Here is a 22,047-nt window from a genome sequence, read left to right as displayed (position 1 = left end):
TAACATCAATTTTCAAACACCAGTTACGACTATTATGAGGTGCTTACTGAAGAAAGTCATGCCATGCGCATTTATCCTAATTCCAAAACTGAAATAAAGCAGTCTAAGCTACAAAATATCTTTAAAACAAAGGAGGCAAAGAAACGAAAAATTAAACGTTCAAAACTAGAAAAAAGAAAAAGGCAAAGTTAGACTCAACAGTGGAAAAAGCAATTGCAACAGTACAATAAAAACGCACGCAAATGTTTTAAGTACAACTGAGCAATCTGCCTCAACTAATAGTTTCCCTTCATACAAAGTTGCAACAGAAAATGGCGAGTTGTTGAACAGTCAAATTACGCAATCTGCCTTGCCAAACATGCCTTTGAATAATGATAATAACCTGGATAATTTCTCTGTTGTAGTTGACAAAACTCTTCTAATAATTATGAACAAGTGAAAAAAGTGAAGTTAACCTGTAGAGATAATTGCAAGACTGCAAGACGGAATAAAATAGGTGGAAGCCTAACTGAACAATCTGTCTTGGCCAATGATGCTCCTTTACACGAAAGCACAATAGTAAATGACAAGCTATCTACCTATCCTATCCGTAATTCGGAGGAGCCGAACAAAATTGGACTAAACTCAAAAAAAACCAGCCTAGTTATAAGTGAAATACTCCCAACACAATTCTAAAAAAGCCGAAAATAGTTTATTGCATTTTTTATTGAAGTTAAAAGAGCCGAACATAATTCCATGCAACGCTGGAACATAATACTGTAGTTTGGCCGAATGAAATATCAAACACCATAACATAATTTGTTTTCTAAATTTGACCCTAATAACGCTCCATAGTAAATGATGGTAACCTTTCTCCAGAACTATTGTTAGAGAAGATAGAAGAAATTAATAAGGGCAAAGAAGCTGAAACCATTATTTGTGACTATGTAGATTATCTAATGTCAACACAAAATCCAGCTAACCCAGATGATGGAAGTTGGGTGAAGCCAGCAAATCACCCATGTAAACTTCGATTTGAAGATATTCAAAATGATTGGGACAATGATTATGAAAATCTCGTAAATACAATGCAAAGACATACCAATTGCTCTACAGCATATTGTTTGCAAAATAAAGGAGAAAATGATGAAGTAAGTTGTAGATTCAATTTTCCAAAAGAACTTTGTGAAAATACCCATTTGGAGTACGAGACTTTTTAATCTAAAGATGGTAGGGTCCACTATAAGGTTAAGGTAGTGACAAAAAGAATGATAGTCGCTTAAACAACAACCGGCGATTGCAGTTACAGGGATGGAGAGGAAATTGTGATATTCAGGTCATTATAGATTATCACTCTTGCTTAGAATACATTGCAAAGTATGCCTCAAAGGGTGGAAAAAATGTCACAAGTCGCAAAAGATGCCTTAACGTCTGTTTTGATTAACCCTCAAAATGAAGATAATAGTCATAAAGCTATAAGAAAAATAATCATGAGAGCTGTAGGACAAAGGGATATGAGCATTCAAGAAGAAATGCATCAGTTACTTTCACTAAAGCTTGTTAGTTCAACATTCCAAGTTATTTCGTCATCACTTGATGGTTCCCGTAAAGTATCTTTATCAGAAAATGATACATTGGACACTGAAAAATCATTGTTAGATTTGTATGCGAAAATAAATATGTTTGAAGCTGATCATCCTGGAATTTCTAAATGTAATTTTGGACAATTCGCTTCAAATTACTTCAAGGCCAAATTAGGTACAGCGAAACGCACTAATCCAGTTGTTTTGAAAACATTTCCTAATTATTCGTCTAACACCAAGGGTCCAAATTACGGTTTGCTTTGTCGATATCTATTACTAAAGTATAAGCCATGGTGCAATGTTCTTGATGACGCTTGGTGCAATGAGAAAGCTTCTGATTCTGTTTACATTAACCAACGGCACATATACTTACAAACGCCTGATGCCCAATTTTTTGTTCCAAACTGGTCACAGCAAATCAATTCTATTTCAGAATATGTGCAACAACTGGTAAATAACGATGACTACATTGAATCTGACACTGGTGAAAGAGAGGAATGGATGATAATTGCAGATATGAAATTGCAAAGTGACAATGGCAACAAACTTAGTCTGAATTGTCCTTCTGATTTCTATGCACAGGATAGGTTAAAATACACTTCTCAGGAAATTGGAGATATGCCCCACTGGATTACTATGCAAAAAAAAGGCGACAACTTGAGAAAGGAAACAACTCCAACGCGGGTTAATATCAAAAAATTCAATGATGCCCAAAGGATTGCTTATAAGATCACTTTATTTCTGAAAACAAGGAACCACTATTAATGATGATTACTGGACTAGGAGGTTCTGGTAAAAGCTTTGTAATTCAAGCCTTAAGTCAACTTCTGCACACAAAGTGCAGAGTTTGTGCATTCTTTGGAATCGCAGCCTTTTATATCAAAGGAAAAACTTTACACTCGCTTTTGCAGCTTCCCATCAAAAGAAAGAAAAATGGGCCACTAAAATCATCAGCATTGGCAAAACTTCAGCATGATCTTGAGGATGTTAATTATCTCATCATTGATAAATTTTCAGTTATTGGTCAAAATATGTTTGGCTGGATAAATAGACGCTGTAAGCAGGCAACTGGTATTTCTACAGTTCCCTTTGGTGGTATGTCTATTATATTAGTTGGGGATATTGCACAGTTACCCCCAATCACAGACCAGGTTTTGTACCACACCAAACCCAAAAGTAAGTTGGCAGTCGAAGGATACTGCTCGTATAAAAAATTGGAGACAGTTGTGAAGTTTGAAATTAACGAAAGAGCTAGGGGCGCTGATGATGAACAACAGCGATTTAGAGGTCTTCAAATAAGAGCCAGGGATAGTAATTCAACATTTGAAGATTGGAATTTGCTTTTATCAAGGCAACCACACAATGTCATTGATAAAACAAACTTTCAGAATACGGCTGTCAGATTATCCTTTAGTAATGAAAAAGTTGCTAAAGACAACTATGAAAGGTTAGAGCAACTCCAAGAAACTGTTGTGCAAATAAATGCCCATCACAGCAACCCAAGAGCAAAATCCTTAAGTTCTGAAGAAATGGGTGGACTAGAACCAATAATTTATCTATCAAAAAAAGCTAGAGTAAAGCTTACCCGTAACCTTTGGACAGAGGCAGGACTTTGTAATGGTACTATGGGAACTATCAAAGATATAATATTTTCAGAAAGTCACAAGGCTACTATGCTACCCATTGCCATAATTGTACAGTTTGATGATGACTATCTGGGACCAAGTTTTTGTAAAGACACACCTAATTGTGTGCCTATATTCCCTGTCACAAGTTCCTCTAACACTCTTGGCAATAACTTCGAAAGAGTACAATTCCCATTAAAACTCGCATGGTCAATGACAATCCACAAGTCACAAGGCTTAACTCTCAAAAAGTGCTGGATTGACCTAGGATCAACTAAAAAGGTTGCAGGTTTAACATATGTTGCATTATCAAGAGTTCGTAAACTTTCCGACACTGTAATTGAACCACTTACTTTTGAAAGACTACATGCATTAAAAAAAACATCTAATCATAAATATAGACTTCTGGAAGAATCCAGGTTAGAACAATTGGCACAACATACATTGCAAAATAAAAGGGAAAATGTGACATATTTTTATGCATCTCTTACAGTGAAATGGATAACTACGAAAGTACAAAAAAGAAAATGAAGTTTGGGATGTCATCTCCTCCCTCCTCTCCAACCTCTTCATCCTTACTGGGTTTACTGTGGCCCTGGCCAATTGTTTTTAACCACAACATATTTCTTTTTTTTTTTTCAAGATATTTATTGAACCCCAAAAACTTTCTTTGGCTTTCACTGTTTCATCTTGGGCCAGGCAAAAAAACAGGCCGTAACTTCACATACATGAATTTGCTAATATGCAACATATGATGCAATGATTGCATAATACTTATAAGAGGAGATTCAAAATTTACCAGCTGCCTTCAATCAATCCAAACAAAGAATTATTTTGGGCAAATAATATACCTGATGTTAAGCAAAGTTTACATAGAAAATGTAAAATGTAGAAGATGGTAAATTAGTAGACTCAACAGGAACTATAGATATTTCGATTTGGTCAGACCACACTTCTCTGATCAAGGAAGGGGATTTCTTTGAGATCTCCAACTGCACTGTAAAGCACTACTATGGGTTGAAAATCAGTACCACTACAGAAACCATCATAAAGCCAGCCGAGAAGCAAAATATTACCAACGTAAATACAGATGCAACTGCTATCAAACCTCAAATCTGCTGCCCAGAAATACAAAATGTCATCATTGACACTAATGCAATGTGCAACACCAGAGGATGTAAAAGCAAAATCACAGGAAACACAGAATCTAAAGTTATGGTTAGTTGCACAGCCTGCAACAGAGCAATGCTCGTTAAGAACTGTTACGTTGACATGAGCACAACCTTTCAACTGGAAAAGGAAGAGAAGCAATTCAACGTTGTGGCAAACTATGCCACACTCAGCGTCTACCTAAACGAGGACATTTTCCAATACCGAAACAACATAGATGAACTAACAGAAAAACTTCTGTTGCTGGAAAATGTTGACTTCACATTGTCAAAAAACGGTAAATTTATTACCGAGATAGTAAATCACCAACTGCAGCCGCCAACGCAAGAAAAATAAAAAAACGAGTAATAAAACCAAACATTGTTTCACGTTGGTGACCATCATATTTGGACACTGTACCATCTTGACATTTAAGGATAACTTCAAAAGTTCAAACAAAAATACTTTATTTTTAATTATTTTTTATATCAATGTTGTTCCACTTTGAAATTTTATTCATACAACTTTACTTAATATCAGAGTTAAAAACACAATCGTCACTTAGAATAGATTTTGAAAAATATGTTGTATATATAGTTTCGTTCAAATTTCATACTTTTCTCTTTTTTCCACTTTTTATAAGCTAAATATATTGTACATACATGTAGTTCCATTAATTTTTTTCCATTTTGATACCACATCACAATAGTTATATTGACAAAAAGCTCTAATCAATCAAAAAAGATCAATTATTATAACAATATATTGTTGGTTCCAGTTATAATTCATCCACTTATCGTTTTTACAGTTTATAATAATAGAACGTTCTATTCAACAGACCAATTTTTCAATGCCTTTCAAACAAATTCTATTTAAAATTGCCCTCTTAAGGTATAATTTTGTGTCTAATACCTGGTCTATTATGGGCAAAATGTCAGGTTTAAATATAATAATAAATTGTTCTTCAATGCTGTCTATAAATTGTTCTACAATGCCACCTATAACATTCCAATGTTAAAACTCACCCAAGTCCCTACATTCTGCTTCTTCTTGATCATGAAGAACAAACAAATCCTAAGTTAAACCACACAGCAAAAAAACAACATCCCAAGCACTTCCCAAAACTACATTTTGTACACTTGTAGTATTTTGAGATCCAAAATTACTAAAACCAAAGTACTGAGCCGCAATTCCGTAACAACATAACAGAAAAATTACACAACTGTAAACAACAAGCCCAACTCAAAAAAAAAAAAAAAAAAAAAAAAAAGAAAATGGTACTGTTGGGCGGGGGCAGCTCTAGTGAGAACTATAACTAGTTTTAAATATAGCTATTTTAACAGGATTGTAGACATATGGAATTCCCTGCCATACTCAGTTCGTCAGGTACTTTGTATTAGCATTTTTAAGAGGAGTGATACTTAGCTTTCTCCTGGGATTTTGGCGATGGTGTTGTGAAGTATTTTCTGTTCACAGTTTTACCTTTCGGGTTGTCATCCGCACCGTATTTGTTCACCAAATTATCAAAGCCTATTCTTACTTCAAGGAGGTGCAAAGGGGGTGGTACCAATTCTATCATGGCCAAAATCAACAGTTTGACAGTTTGCGCTGATTTGACTAGGTACGGCTTTGTTATCAACGAAGAGAAGTCCCTTTGGGAGCCTGTTCAAGTTATTACCTGCCTCGGTTTTTTTTTTATACTTATCAAGGTCTTATTTCGGTTACCGAGGGAAGGGTTTCAAAGCTCAAGAGTAGCATTGATCCCTTACGTAAGGATAACTGTAAAATTTTAAAAGTTAGAGATGAAGCATCTGTGGTGGGCCAAGTCATCCCGCTCACTCCTTGTGTTGGAAGCGTAGCCAAAATCATGACACGTGCTCAGTACACCGTTGTAAATCAGAAACAGTCATGGGACTCTCAGGTTGACTTGTCGAAAGAAGCTTTTGATGAATTGACGTTTTGGATAGACAACGTCGATTCTCTTAATTTTCGTTGCCTTTCCAACCGCCTGCTAGATTTGTCTATCCTGACGCATCAGATTACGCTTGTAGTTCTTTTACTGAAAAAGAATAGTACCTCGTGCGTTCTTGCTAGAGAAGGAGTAAATGCGAGAGAGTTATGTGCGAAGTTAATTACTGCGTTCATTTGCGACTTCTTTTCAGGCATAAAGAGAGGACAATCGGTAAGCGTGTTTTTCTCTCCCCTTGTTGTTTTCGTTTTATTATTTGATCGATTATTGTTAGGCTTTTGTGCGCTCGTCTTTTCTTGTGTTGTTATGTAATAATCATTTTTATTAGCTTACCTCCGTGTAATATCGCTTAGATTCGGTTTTTTGGCTTGTATTTTAGTTTGACGTGTTTGACATCAGATTATTACTCTACAATAAATCGCATTGGAATCACGGTTATACGTGTCTGGTGTCAAATTTTCAGTTTGTGCATCGACGTCCTTGGGACAACTTTGAATTGCGACATCCCTACGCTGTAAACGCCTTCATTTATAAGGGTGTAGGAACTTTAGTTATTCCTGTGTGTAAGTCTTCCTGTTTTTGGATTTTACGATGTGACGATGGAAAGCACTGGAACGCGTTTGTACACGATTGGGTGATTCTTCCCAAGTTCGAGCATCTTTTTATTAGAGGTAAAGCCAAGAATCACGTTTTTGGCTCGAAGGATTTGTCCTTTAGTGTAGTAGCTCTGCGTCTAAATTTTGTGCAACCTTGGGCGCAGTCTGTTTTGGATTTTTGTACAACCGAAGAAGACAATTGCTCCCTTTGCAATAGATTTTATAATTAGGGTCTTTGGTACCCACCTCTGGAGAAGTCTTTGGGTACTTCCTTTATTAGGAGCGTCGTTTTTGAGCTGGTTCATGCGTTTGCCCACTCTCGTGACTGGAGTTTTCCTTTATTTATGATATTATTACTGGTTTGTCAGCTACCTTTTGATTCATCAATTTAAAGTGGTAGATTTTATTTTTCTTGATTTGCATTTATTATGCACACTTCAATGAGCCTGTTTAAGAATGCCTTCAGGCAGAGGTGTTATAAAATTGAAATGACTCCACTGTTGCACATGCATTCTTGTAGTTTATTTTTTCTTTCTATTGTCTGTGATTGCTTTCCCCTTTTTTTTTTACAGATATTTTTAAGGAAGGTATTTGGAAAGAGACCGAAACTTTTAAGGACCCCCATCTATAGAGCCTCGCTTGAAGGCTTCAGATGTCTGTTTTATCAGCAAGGGCTCTGGCCACCACAAACATGTATCATCGGGCATCCAAGAAATTGATGGACTTTGCTTAAAGCAAATTGAACAGTTCTTTTCTTCCAGTAAAACCTGTTCATGTAGCTATTTATTTACAGCATGTATTAGAATCCACCAACTCCTCTAGCTCCGTCGATACTGCATTCTACGCTATTAAGTGGGCCCACGAGATCGCCGGCATGGCGTCTCCTACTGATAATCAGGCGGTTTCTAGAGTTCGGGAAGCTGCTAAAAGAATTTTAGGGGCTGGGAGACTCAATAGGAAAGAGCCTTTATCAGTTGAAGTCCTCAAAGATATTGTGGAAGGAGCTGATTTGTCCAATGTTCTGCAGCTTAGAAACGCGTGTTTGTACGTGTTATCCTATGCGGGTTTTTTCAGATCTGAGGAGGTTCTTAATATTAGAATGAGTCATACTCCTTTTTATGAAGGGTTCGTGATTATCAAAGTAGACAAAAGCAAGACTGACCAGCTTAGGCAAGGTGACGAGGTGGTTATCGTTCAATCCGAGGGAAATGTTTGCCCGGTTTTCTTACTCAACGAGTCCTTGAAGAAATTAGATATCAGCCCTGACTCTAGTAAATTTATTTTCCGACCGCTTGTTAAAACCAAGTCGTCCTACAAATTGGTTCGAGTTGATAGGCATATCTTGTATGCAACCTTCAGGGGCCAGTTAACTAAAAGTCTGCAGAACATAGTTCCTGATCCCTCTGTATTTGGGACTCACTCTTTCCGGTCTGGAGGACCGTTGAGGGCTGCCAACAGTGGGGTTAGTGATAGAGTTTTTCAGAGGCATGGCAGATAGAAAAGTGTCGTAGCTAAGGATGGTTACGTAAAGGACGACATGTCTTCACGTCTTGTAGTCTCGAAATCTTTAGGAATTTAGTTTCTTTTCTTTTCGGGGTTTCATTCAAGCCCTGTACTTTTTCTTCTAGGTTGTTGTATAACGAATTGTTATATGTGCGGTGCTCGGCCGATACAGCCATAATAAACCTAATGTTTTTTCTAATTCAAGTTGTACTGCGTAGTGGAGCCGAAATTGCACGTTTTCCGCGCTTCTCAATTTGTAAATACTTTGAGGAATGCTATGTATAAACATTTTAAATCAAGACAGTTTAGGGATAAGATTTTTACTCTCCTTTTTTAGATCATTTTTGCTTAGATCGCATGACACGAGCAATAGCCCTTTCCCAAGATATTTCAAATGCAAAGTCGACCGGGAAACCTTAGCTCCAGAGCGAGGCTATGGTAAGTGCACATCCAATATGGCGGCTAAGGAGACAGTTCCTCGGCGAGCGATTTATTGTTGTGTGCCACTTTGCCATAGTTATAGTGGCAAAGTCGTCAATGGAAAGGCGGTAAAACTTCACAGACTTCCAAAGGAGACTAAAGCTAGAAGGATTTGGATTTCTAGGCTCAGAAATGTGCGTCAAAGTTTTTCTGCAAAGTCTGGAACTCGAGCTTACAGCTTGCATTTTAAAGGCGAAGAAGGCCCGAAGCCGTGGTGTCAGTTTCCATCTTTGTTCCCCTCGAAGCCAGTCCAGGAATCCTTACTTCGACGGAATAGACCCTTGCCTAACAGATTGAGGGGATCAACGACATCTTCGAAAGTGCAAACTTGTCAAGAGCTAGCTGAATACTCATCAAGCACCAAACAAGCAGTGTGCAATGGAAACAACTTCCATCACTGTTTCCACGACTATATTTCAACCACGTCATGCAATTTTGACTTCCAGGGATGGATCAAGAGATAAAGGTATTCAGTTTTTTTCCAATTCTACTAACAGTGGTGTTTAAGCTACAGTTGAAATGAAAGATTTTGGAGTTCAAGTGAATCTTCCTCTGCTCACAGCAGAGGACCTGAAAGGAGATGACCTGAAAACCAGATTTTACACCGGATTCGTCAATTTTGGGACTTTCATGGTAATTTTTAACAGCTTATCACTAATAACTGGAAAGCTAAATTACTGGAATGGAAAGGATTCACTAAAGGAAAAGGAATATTTGGAAAATGATGTTAAACAAAAGCCAGGCCTTAAAAGGAAAATGAGACTTTTGGATGAGTTTTTGTTGGTCTTCATGAGGCTACGTCTTGGACTACTGGAGCAGGATCTAGCACAGAGGTTTTGTGTTTCAGTCAGTACTGTTTCACGAGTTCTAATTACTTGGTACAATGTGCTTGCTGCAAATCTGAAACATTTAATTGTGTGGCCTAGCAAAGAAGTTATTGCAACCAATATGCCTGATTGTTTCAAGAAATTTTCCAATACACGGATAATACTAGACTGTACTGAATTTTTCATAGAGATACCTTCATCCCTAGTTAACCAGACATTAACATACTCTAGTTATAAGTCACACAATACATTTAAGCTTCTAGTGGGTATCAGCCCTACAGGAGTAGTCACGTTCTTATCAAAGTTATGGGGGGGTAATGCTTCTGATATGCAGATTGTTAAGGAAAGTGGTCTGCTTGACCTCCTTGAAAAAGGAGACAGTGTAATGGCTGATAAGGGGTTTCTAATTCAAGACCTACTAGATCCACTAGGTGTTACCCTGAATATGCCCCCAAAACGAGACTCAAATAGGCAGCTGTCAAGACAAGAGGTTGAGCAAACAAGGAGAATTGCTGCAGTGAGAATTCATGTTGAACGGAAAATGGAGCAGATAAAGAATTTTTAGGATTTTGCAAGGTGTTATCCCAGCAACAGAATGGCATAATGCAAACAATATTGTGCTAATTTGTGCAGCTCTTTCAAATCTTGAACCACCCCTTGTAACTTTTTAGTAGTGGTTTTCGCCATATTGAAGATAAAATTTGTTTACCCCTCCATCATTTTCAACAGAGAATTGTCATGTGGTCCTTGAACCTGGGCTGAAAATGTTTTGCAATTCCCCTCAATTCTCCAACGTTTGTTTATTTCCATCACTCTGTTTTACACTTTGATGTTCTCAAAGAATGTTTTCTACAACAAAATTTAAGAATTATTTTTTAGATCTTGCAACATGTAGTGGAAACTATTAAGTTACGGGTTAAGTCATTATTCCAGTACTGTTCTGTTGTTTGGCAATCAACGTGTTGACCACTCATTGTTTAGAGTAGTAGGAGAAAGGCGGGTTCTGGCGCACTTTCATCTTTACTATAAATTTATGGCAAACATTCGATAAAGTAGGAGTTTATTCACATTTTCATTTTAGCTATTAATTTATGACAAAAATTCGATAAGTAGTACCTCTTTAACCAACATTGTCAATATTTCACGTGCATATACTATTAAATTATTGTAAACTTTCGATAATTAATACCCGATTGCGTGTGTATTTATTTTGTCTGGTAGAATGGCTCGCTTATCATCATTGGCAGATAATGCGACTTTATTGATCTCTTCCATGAAAATCTCATGACTCCGACTTCGAAGGGTGTTCATTGTCCGATACTGATTTCCACTACCGAACAGACATCTCTTATAGTCATCGAAGCTGATGGTACTCTCCACTACCCCCTTTTTGACTCCCTTACACTTCTTCATCTCACCTCCTCCATCAAACATCTTGTAACTATAAAGCTTTGCCCTCAAACCGACAAACTCCTCAATGATTTTTCCACCCGCCTCATCTTTGAACTTTCCAATAACTTTCTTGTTCACTTGCGGTAACCCAGAAGAATGATCTTTCGGAATGTTACTTGTGTCAAACAGACAATCTACATCATCAATTATATCTTTGTAAAAATCTTCAGTCTGAATCTCATAGCAAAGACTGTCTGTATCAGTGAAAAGAAGCTTTGCTCTATCTCCATACTTAGATTTAACATAGTTGTAATGAAAGTCATACATCAAAACCTTGCTGAGATCGAGGATACACATTCCGAGATAGACAGGTTTGTTGAAATAAACCTCTGTCTTTCTCATCTCTATTGCACAGAGATTCTCGGAGAATATGGTACAATGTTTGAAGTTCGGTCTCTTTGCCAACATTTTCCCCTTCTCTTCTGAGTTGACAAGTCTGACATCAACCCGTTTCCGAATGTTTTCCATCGTCTTGCCGTAGACAGAGTTGTTCATTAGTTTGAAAAAGTCTTTCTCGAAATCGTTGTTAGCTTTGGTTCTCAACTCTGTATTGAGATCGATATATCTCTTCATCCACTCCCGCTCTTCAAACCTGATGATGCGATGAATCTTTACAATCTCTATTCCAAGACTCATGTAAAGCTTCAAAGTCTCATGATGGATGATGTATTTTTTCTTTTCATTCAAGGTGCAGAGCAGCTTTTTTACTTTCCCAACCGACAAATTTTCAGGAGCGAGAGGATAGTCGTCAAAGTGATCTTTTAACTCTTCCTTGACTTCCAAATCGACTTCGAGAATGCAAGGAAAACTCCTCCACTCGTCAAAGTCTTTCTCATCAACCCATCTGAAACCATGTGTTGGTAGACTCTTGCTCATCGCCCAACCGTAGAGGTTGTTTGCGTCAAGATATGTGATGAACTTTGAAGGTTCAGAGGGATCAAACTTCTCACCCATGTATCTATTGTTCGCTTTTGAGTGCCTTGTTGGAATCATGGAAATCCCACCACGAATACCTTTCTCAAACATATGTAACATGTTCGAATCACTCAACAACTCAAGTTCTATCTTTGTCAACTTGAGACAAGCATCCCAAGCCAACCCAGGCGCGGTGTAGTACCAGCAGGGGTCGAGATCGTAGTTCTCTTTACAAACCTTTCGAAAGTTTTCAAAAACATCACACAACAATAGAACATCACTTCGATTATAAAGATTGTGATAGTCTCGCATCGTCTTCATTCCGAAGGTTTTCCACACCCTCTGCGCATGCTCATACTCTTCTTTAGTTATTCCACTACCACTGAGAATAGAGAAGAAAGCTTCGATCGGTGGAAGTTCAGTTTCATCTAATTTATTGATAGAATCTAACCACTCGTAAGGATAGACACCCTTTCTCTTCAAAATTTCAAGCTTCTCCCCATCAAAGTATCTTTTTGTATTCTCAAAAGAGTCACCCTTTTTGACGAGGTTGTTGACAAGCTTTGCAAGGCTGGAAGCCATGAATTTGAAGCTGTCAATAAATCTCAACTCTCTCTTGACAACAACATCTTTGTTTTCTTTCTCGCTAAAAAACCTGTTAACTTCAATGCTCTTTGTAAAGTTGATGTATTTTTCTGTGTTGTTGGGAATGCAATTGATATCACCTTCTGAAACACCGAGATTTCTAACAAAGAGATGTGCGTCATAGTTTGCCAAGTTGTGGAAGACGAAAGGAGTGAATTTTGGTCGTCTAAATCTCAGGTTGCAAATATTATGTGCAGCTCCTCGAAATTTGCCGGTATAATGACAATGATCACGAACTTTTTCATCTCCCATCTCGAAAGCTCCTTCGCATAACCAACAACACTTTGCCTTTTCAAAGACCTCAACATCTTTGTTCGTGAAGATCATCTCTTTTGGAGGATGGTTTTTGTATATTTCCTTAACCTCTTCTTCAAGCATGTCAACAAATATCTGCGCAACATCTTCATCCTCAGACTTTGCTGTATATTCAACCAGCTTCGAATGACTGTCATCGAAAGAACATTTGACAAAGTAACAAAAACTCACCGGGATGTGTTTCTGCTTCTTCTCGGTATAACAATTCATTGGATTCGGTTGAACGGTGTGTAGAGGTTTGATGATCGACTCAAAGTCAGCATAGATGACGAACGGCATATCCATCTTCTTGTGGTGGTTCTTGAAAGAGAGAAAAGTTTCATCCTTTGGCATCTTTTCTCTCACAGCCTCATGATCTCGACAGAGTTCACTGTGTGTGTCAAGCAGTTCCTGAGTTCCGAAATAATTGAGACATCTCTCACAGATAAACTTCTTATTTTTCTTTTTCGATATATCACTCGATACAAGCCTACTCAAATCTTTGATAAGACAGTAATGCTGTTTCTCACCATCACATATCAGAAGAAGATGAATACGAGGCTTGTTGCTCTCAACATTGCTCACTCTCAAGGGTTTGAGCCCTCCTTCGTACATGTAAACGTTGATAGCAAGACCTGGATTCAAAATTTCGAAACGGTGAATATCCTTTACGGTGAGTGGAAACTTTAGATTACTCCAATCCAATCTCTTTGCCTGCTCTCTCAAAACTTTTGTCACACGCTCAGCATCACGCGCAACAGGATTCAAAGCTCTCGTAACACACCATTTGAAACACTCATCATCTTTATTCTTCATGTTTATGATAGCCTTTTTTCTCGCAAGATTATCTGGTAGCTTAATGTATGATGAACCATTCAAAGGAACATATTTCACCGTATGCAAATCTAAACCCTCAATCGAATGGAGAACCCATCCACTTCCCTCTTTCGTAAACTTAGCCATACTCTCTCTCATTTTGTCAACACTTTTCTCATAGATCTCTTCTCTATCAGTCTCTTCAAATACAATCTCTACGAAAGATTTAAAATATACAAGCTTTACCGTAGTCTCACCTGTCGCAATGTTTGTCTTTGACATGTTACACCTCAGAACGAATTCTATCTTGATATTCTTCTGCGTTTGCAGAAAGTTGATAACAATCGGCTTCACAGCCTGAAGAAATCCCATCACCCCATAACCTTTCACCCCATCAATCGTATATTTTCTTGTAAATTGTTTTAATGCAGACTTGCTCTCAACAAGTGTGAAACTGGGCTGATCTCTTTTCTTGTAGAGTTCAGCGATATGTGCTTTGAAATCTTTCAATTTATTATCAACTACAACTCTTGGCACATCCACCTCTTTCAACCACAGCCCCCAATCTTCTACCACTCTCTTCCCATCATCAACAGCTTTGTCGATCTTTTCTACAAGTGTTGGACTCAACATTTCCTGAGATTCTGGTATCTCATGTGTAGGAATAGGAGCATCGAGAAGATCTCTCTCTTTTGCAATCTGACGAAGTTGTACAACAGTATTTTTCTCCATTGCTATTATTATTAAAAAATATTTCTTTAAGACATTTTTTTTAAATTTTTCATCACTCGTTTCAAGTGATGAAGACACACTTTCTCATCAATCCTTACACTTCTTCTTCAATGTGTAACTTTCAAATCTGAGCTTGTATTTTATCCCATCAATAACTATTGTGTTTTTTGTTTCTTCTTTTTTTGAGAAGCATTTATTACCAATTTTTCCACAATTCACGTTGAAATGTTTTGCAGCAGCATATATTGACGGAAAAACAAGTTCTTCTCCTTCTGTATCAACAGGTTGAAGTGTTACTTTTTTCTTCACACCTGTGTATTTTGCACGAGGGGAAGGAGGATTTTTAATTAGCTCAATCAAGCCTTTTTTAGTGAGTCCATAACGACCTTGCAAACCCATCTCTTTCACTCTTTCCAAGAGTGCAGGCTTTGAAAATGAGTCAAGATCATCATCCATCTTCGGTGGAGGATTTTTAATTAACTCAATCAATTGTTTTTTCTTGAGTTTATAACAACCTTTCAAACCCATCTCTTTCGCTCTTTCCATGAGTGCAGGCTTTGAAAAATAGTCAAGATCATCCATTATTATTTATTAATGTTAAAGATTCTTTTAAGACTTTTTTTTCATTTTTTCATAACCCTTGAAGTTCACTCTCATCAACCCATGAGTTGAATTTTTCTGGGTAACCACTCCACTTTACGAGAGCTTTCCCTTTGCTCTTTCGAATAACCTTCTCAATTCGGAAAACATCTTGCTTTGCTCTCAACATCTCTTGTTCGTAGAAAGTGCCTTTGATCTCTTCTCCAAGCAGATCCTTCAACTTGTAAGTGATCGGGTTGGAGTATTGAACCTCGTCAACAACAAAAATCTCCTCTGTCCAATTCGGGGTGAATCCTTTGTCGAACACTTTTCGTTTGAATTTGGTGATACGAACATGATCACCAACAGCAAATTTTGGTTCAGCCATTTTTTGGCTGACTTGTTTCAAATCACCAAAGAGATTCATAAAAACTTCATCCTCATTCTTTTTCTTGGAAGCCTCAACAGGTGACATCTTAATCGATCTATGTTTTCGATTGTTGTACTTCTCGACAATGTTTGGCAGAATGTCCAGATACTGTGTGTTGTTCTGAATGGTAAACTGCTTCCACATCTCAGTTTTGATCGTACGATTCCACCTCTCACAGACAGATGATTTCTCTTCATTCTCTGTCGAGTACATCTCAACACCTTTGCTCTTCATCAAGTCTTTGACATGACTGTTGTAATATTCTGATCCTTTATCAACCCAGAGCCTCTTCGGTACCCGCCCCTCTGTAAATATCTTCTTGAACCCATCAGCCACACTCTCACCCTTTTTATTCTTCAACGGAACAATCCAACCGTATTTACTGAAGACATCCAAAACCATCAGCAGATAACGATAACCTTTGTTCCACTTTGCAAACTTTTGCATCTCGACGAGATCAGAACACCAAATCTCATCAATTCCCTTGACATTAACCCGTCGTTTTCTAAAGTTTCGTCTCACCGGTCTGTGCAACTCATCTGCTAATTCTTCTTGCCACCTTTGACTACTTTTTTTGAGCTTTTTTTCACCATCCCCAGACCAAGCTTCTGTTTTGTGTTGATAACGTTTCTTGCAGCCCAATGACCCCACTGCCTGTCGGAGAATGGTATCTCATCGAGAGCTTTGACCATCTTTCTGTCAGCCACATTCTTACACTTCTTCGGATTACTGCTGTTTGCACAGACACTATAATCAACATCATGTTGCATGGAGACAGCGTCGGTCGGACCTGTGGGTTGGTCATAGATCTCCAAGATCTCTCCTGTCATTGGATCGTATCGAACCTGTTTTTCAAGGGGGTTGTACGGCCCTGTATAATTGTGCCCTGGAAGAGTCCAACCACGTTCTGGTTTTGGTAGTTTTCCGATAGCTTTGTGAATATCGATTAATCCTCCTTTGGTGGTTCCACCACTGATAAACCTTACCTTTGTACTACCACACTCTGCACACGTCGATTTGATCATCGGACGACCGTTTTTTGCAATCTCTCGTCTTTCACTCCCAGGTACGGAATCGGTCTTTTTTCTCTGTTTGACACAATAAGTCTTCATCTTTTGAATAAACTCAATATAATTTTGCTAAATTTTTTCATTGAAATTTTTCATACATGTTTCTTTTATTTTGTCGAGGAAAAGAAATTCAAAAGGTTTAAGTCTTGAGAACAGATCTGGTTCAAAACTATTCTCACTAGCGATTAAACCTCGATGACGAGTCATTGTAGGTTTATACACAATCAGATGAGAACAGTTCAATCTGATGTCGACAGGAGTCTTGTGATATGATTGGCTCAGATACACCGGTGAGATCAAATGATGTCGTCCATCAATGAAATGCTTCAAGATCTTTTTCTGTACGTCATTAGATGCAGCCATGAGATCGTCAAAAATCACAACCTTTCTATTCTCTCCTGGGTACTCTGTTGTGTCAAGAATTTCATCAGGATTCATCACATGCAAAATCTCATACCCGAGTTTCTGTGAATGTTTATGCATAATCTTTTGAAGATCTTGTATCAACTCTTGATGAGTGTTCGGTGCGTAGAGGTAAATCTGATCGTAAACGACAAGCGGTTCTCTCAACATATACATTAGGGTATTTGTCTTTCCACTTCCACTCGGACCAGCTATCAGCATCCTATACTCTTCATCAAGAAAGTCAACACCGGGTACTCTTCTCTTTCGAGTTACACTTGAAGAATGTGTATTTAATTTTGGAATTTTAACCATTTACTAATAGTTATACAAAGAAAATAATTGATAAAAGGAACACTTATCTCAAAAGATAAGTGACAAAGATGCAAAAGCAAAAGGAACACTTATCTCAAAAGATAAGTGACAAAGATGCAAAAGCAAAAGGAACACTTATCTCAAAAGATAAGTGACAAAGATGCAAAAGCAAAAGGAACACTTATCTCAAAAGATAAGTGACAAAGATGCAAAAAGCGAAAGGACCACTTATCTCAAAAGATAAGTGACAAAGATGCAAAAAGCAAAAGGAACACTTATCTCAAAAGATAAGTAACAAAGATGCAAAAAGCGAAAGGAACACTTATCTCAAAAGAAAAAAAATGTATTAAAGAAATGTTTAAGAAGATAATAAGATAAGATAGAAGATAATATTTAAGAATGCAACTCACAAGTCTCAATAAGCTCAGCAAGAAGAATCTCATCTTCCACAATGCTGTTGTTAACAAATATGGTAATAAAAGTATCAAGATTGAGGTGAAGACTCCTGGACGAGAACGAGGACCGTTGGTGATTGAATCCCCTCTTCTCTTCTCTTTCGGTGTGCAAAAGAGTGTGGATGAAGTTGAAAATCTCTTCGGTTACTCAATTTCCGCATGTCTCTGGAGTGAGCACAAAGAAACATCACAAAAAGAGCTTGACTTTTATAATGGATTGAAAAAGATTGAAGAGTTGTGCTATGAACATCTTGAGAAGGAGTGTGGAATTGAAACTGCAGAAATGTTGAAAACCCCTTTGATGGAGAAAGATGAAAGACCGCCCATTCTTTATTCAAAGCTCATTTTCTCCAAGAAGGCGGATAAGATACGCACACTTTTTCACTCAAAAGGGAATGATAATGTGGATCCACTTGATTATCTTGATCAATATTGCAAAGTGAAGATGTCGTTGATCATCGAATCGATCTATATCGGTGATAAAACTGTAACATTACAGATCAAGGTGAATGACATCTTTGTCAAACCACTAGCGATGGCGAGGCAAGTTTTGGTTAGCCCTCCATCTGATGATGAAGATGAAGATTGAAGATAAGGCTACATTTTTTCTTCTTTCGTTTCGAAAGAGGAAAGTAGGGAGTACTACTACTCCTTTTATGCTCCAAAACGTTTTGTGTACTGCTTAAGTACTTTACTCGATTGAAAGATTGGACATAGATCTGTGATTGTATCATCGATGAGTTTCACCTCATTGAGAAACTCTGCACTGTCGAACGGGGTTCCTCTCAGATAGGATCTCAGTTCGGTTAAGATCTTCTCATAGGTTGTAAAGGCGAATTTGCACATATCAATCTTTCTGTCAAACTTCTTCACATCGGTGTAGGCCTTCAGAAAGAGACCAGCACCTGTTATTACACCAAGCGGGATCGGGTTCATAGTCACCCCTCCGACGAGTGACCCGATAATAATGAGTGAGGTGCTTCCCAAACTACAAAAAAGACTCTTTCGTTTGAATTCTATGAAGGTCTTCCTCGAACACCACCACTTCTTGTGATAGTATTTGTAAAAAGCTTTGAGTTTATCAATCGTTTCCTCTCCGATTGAGTAATCGATATGATTGAAGTTGAAAATGGTTGCGTCAGTCATTTTATTATGAGGTGTTCATAATAAATTTTGGTAAAAAACAACTGTTGTTGTTCAATCTTGTTTTGATAACATGATGTAACTGTATCCCAACCCATCAAGCTGTGTATTATTATGGTCTGTCTCTATTTTTAGTGATGTATTTGCTTGGAAATAGAACATTACTGTGTTCATTGTTGTCCTCCATATGGAGGAAGTGTTTGGAAGTGGAAGTGTAAGACCACCACTATTAGTATTTGTTGCCACAAATTCATTACCTAAAATGAACTTTAGATTTGATGCTTGCATACTTGCATAACCATCGATGTATGTGATAAGATACAGACCAGCATTATTGACAATCAGTTTTGTGGTATCACTTGAATTCACCGTGAAATCAGCATTATCACTCTGTTTAACATTGGTGGTGTGACCAATTAAATTATTCACATAAAACGATACCTTTGTTTTGTTATTATGCGATAGTTTTCCTCTGTACCAAATTTTATTTGTTCTCTCATCAACATATTTCTTGGTTGTTGGATTCTTGTCTGCTGTCGGTTCATTTTTGAGAACCGTTACCGGGTAAATGTTGAGTTTATCGTTTTCTATTGACCACCACCGATCGTAAACTTGGACCGGTATGTCGTTATGATAACCCTTTGTACCATAGAGTACAACCCACACAGTTAATTTTTGATCATATGCCTGACCTTGTTTGTATTTGAACACAAGATCCCACATCAAATAATTTGGTGTTGCACTGCTGTATTTTGTTAGATGTACAAGAGATCGTATGTGATTTGAAAATTTATTTGAACGTTGTGTTCTAATTGACTCCACAGAACTCGCAGCTGTGACGGTAGATGAATTATGATCAATTTTATTGGAATCCCACCACACTTCACAGACAACCGTGTATTCTGATTTTGCTGCAGAATACATATTGACCCCGAATCTGCTTGAAAAATAACCTTTTGACGAATCGAGCGACAATTCAAAAGGTTTTACTTTCTTATCGAATTCGTGAAAGTCTTTGGTAGTCATTGTTTTCCCAACGAGATCGTCTTCATCACTAAATTGACTATCATCCATCATGTAATCCAGATCATTTTTCAACTTGGTGCTGACACTATGCGATAATTGAGTGTTCACATGTGTGTCTACATATGTTTTATTACAAAGATCATTACCGCTTGTCGGTGCAGCTGAATTGATTGCTTTATTGTTTCCTAGGTTAAGATTACCGGTCATAGACTGAGTACCGTTTCTTAAAATAACAGCATTACTATCTGCTTTGTTTGCTATACTTGTGTTAAATGTTGTTGTATCGACTTTTTTAGCGAGTTCAGTGTTTAATTTATTCAAATTGATAACGCTGGTTCCACCACTAGGTTGATCTGAAATACCTGTTATCTGTCTGTCAGAACCACTAACACCTGTAAAATTTAAAGGTTTTTTAATATTACCACCCTTGGTTTTGTCCAAGTAGTTTGAAAGATTAAGAGCGTCTCCCTTTGGACCAGCAGGTCCTTGTGGGCCTGTATCTCCTTTTTGTCCTTGTGAACCTGTATCTCCCTTTGGTCCTTGTGGACCTGTGTCACCCTTTGAACCAGAAGGTCCTTGTGAACCAGTATCTCCTTTTGGTCCTTGTGGGCCTGTGTCACCTTTTTGTCCTTGTGAACCTGTGTCACCTTTGTCTCCTTTAGGTCCCTGTGGACCTGGCGGTCCTGTATCACCTTTTGAACCAGTTGGTCCTTGTGATCCCGTATCTCCCTTTGAACCTGTATCACCCTTTGGACCTTGCGGTCCTGCGTCTCCTTTTTGTCCTTTTGGACCTGGTGGTCCTTCGGGACCTTCTTTGCCTTCACCTTTTTGCTTGTGAGTAATTTGATGATAACCGTCAGAGAAACCCATTGTTTAATAATATATCACAAGTTTTTGTGATATATTTTTTTCAAAGATTTATACTTCTTTGAAATATTTTTTGATAAAACGTTCGTTTGAAAAGGTGTCACTGTATGATAGTGGTTCTGTTACTTCGTTGAAGACAGAGTACAAACTTTGATGTGTGAGATGTGGTTTCATCCTTCGACTTATTTCATTCAAGAAGAAGAGACAATAGTAACCACACAAGACGCTTGTAAACTCTTGATAGTGTGCGTTGTTGAATGTGTAACCAACTCGATGTTTTTCGCAAAGCGTCAACACCTCTTGTGGTGGAGCAAGACCGAAACTGTCAAAGTACAAGATGAGATCAGAACCAAAAAACATCGCCACCCAGTGTGAACCAGGCTCATCTGACTCGTTCAGATTGATAACAAAAGAGTGTCGTGGTGTGCAATCTTTTATTTGATCTCTGGATATCACCCCACCGAAGTTTGGAATCTTGAGATACTCTACCCAGTTTTGAATGTCAAAGTTTGTGATTGGTATATTTTTAAAGGGCGGTCTTTTCACAATATGTCTCCGAGGAGTGGTATTCCGTTGAAGGGGGAGTTTTTTCCCAGCAACAGACCTTGTCCTTTCTGCTTTTGTTTCCCTTTTTTTACCCCTCTTCCGATTGTTGGTACAGGAGCATCCATCATAGTCGGTGGAAACCAAACTGGCCTGTTTTGCATTCCCATGCCGGTCGTACCTGGAGCATACCCGTTCATATGCATGCCTCTTCCGGTTCCACTTCCAGTCAACGCTCTCAGAAGTATTGGCACACCGATTGAAGCGAGAAGAGTGCCGAGAAAACCACCACTTTGTCTCTTTGTTGGTTTTATTTTCAAATCATTACCACTCTGCAATGCAATTGCAATGTCTCGTTTCTGCTTTTCGGAGAGTTGGTTTCCAAAAGGTAAAAGCTGTGGAATGTTTGAATGTGGTATCATCATACCAGCGCCGTGACCAGCGCCGAGAATCTTGTCAGTAGCGAAATTGCCCACACTTGAAAGTGCTCCTGTCGTGAGGGATGGAAGAATTTTTGTGGCGATATTCATTGCTTTTGGTAAAAGCTTTGTACCAATATTCAGAAGTGAAGAGAAGAGGCTGCCACCTTTTTGTGCAATCTTTGTTATCTGCGTCTTGCTGATTTTTAGGTCCACTCCTTTTCCAGCAGAGT

General features: G+C 38.0%; 2 protein-coding genes and 1 pseudogene across 2 annotated transcripts; 2 read left to right on the top strand and 1 right to left on the bottom strand.

Annotated features, from left to right (window-relative positions):
* The first annotated feature begins 839 nt into the window (after positions 1 to 839).
* LOC113671133 (uncharacterized) lies at positions 840 to 8,399 on the top strand (annotated as a pseudogene).
* Positions 8,400 to 9,403: 1,004 nt separating this feature from the next.
* LOC149036466 (uncharacterized) lies at positions 9,404 to 10,276 on the top strand. The gene has a single exon (XM_089188588.1). It carries the CDS (start codon positions 9,404 to 9,406, stop codon positions 10,274 to 10,276), a length of 873 nt encoding a protein of 290 aa, XP_089044714.1.
* A 585-nt stretch (positions 10,277 to 10,861) lies between these two features.
* LOC149036465 (uncharacterized) lies at positions 10,862 to 14,565 on the bottom strand. Its single transcript, XM_089188587.1, has one exon. It carries the CDS (start codon positions 14,563 to 14,565, stop codon positions 10,894 to 10,896), a length of 3,672 nt encoding a protein of 1,223 aa, XP_089044713.1. The 3' UTR covers positions 10,862 to 10,893.
* Positions 14,566 to 22,047: the final 7,482 nt, after the last annotated feature.

The sequence above is a fragment of the Pocillopora damicornis genome, chromosome 12 (assembly GCF_964200805.1).
Source record: "Pocillopora damicornis chromosome 12, jaPocDami1.2, whole genome shotgun sequence".
NCBI lineage: Eukaryota > Metazoa > Cnidaria > Anthozoa > Scleractinia > Pocilloporidae > Pocillopora > Pocillopora damicornis.
The sequence above is the reverse complement of the archived record's forward strand: the minus strand, read 5'-3'. Positions and strand labels throughout refer to the sequence as shown.

What these genes read in the sequence shown, in the direction of transcription:
- LOC149036466 (XM_089188588.1), top strand. Translation starts at nt 9,404, where the DNA reads ATGAAAGATTTTGGAGTTCAAGTGAATCTTCCTCTGCTCACAGCAGAG.
- LOC149036465 (XM_089188587.1), bottom strand. Translation starts at nt 14,565, where the DNA reads ATGGAGAAAAATACTGTTGTACAACTTCGTCAGATTGCAAAAGAGAGA.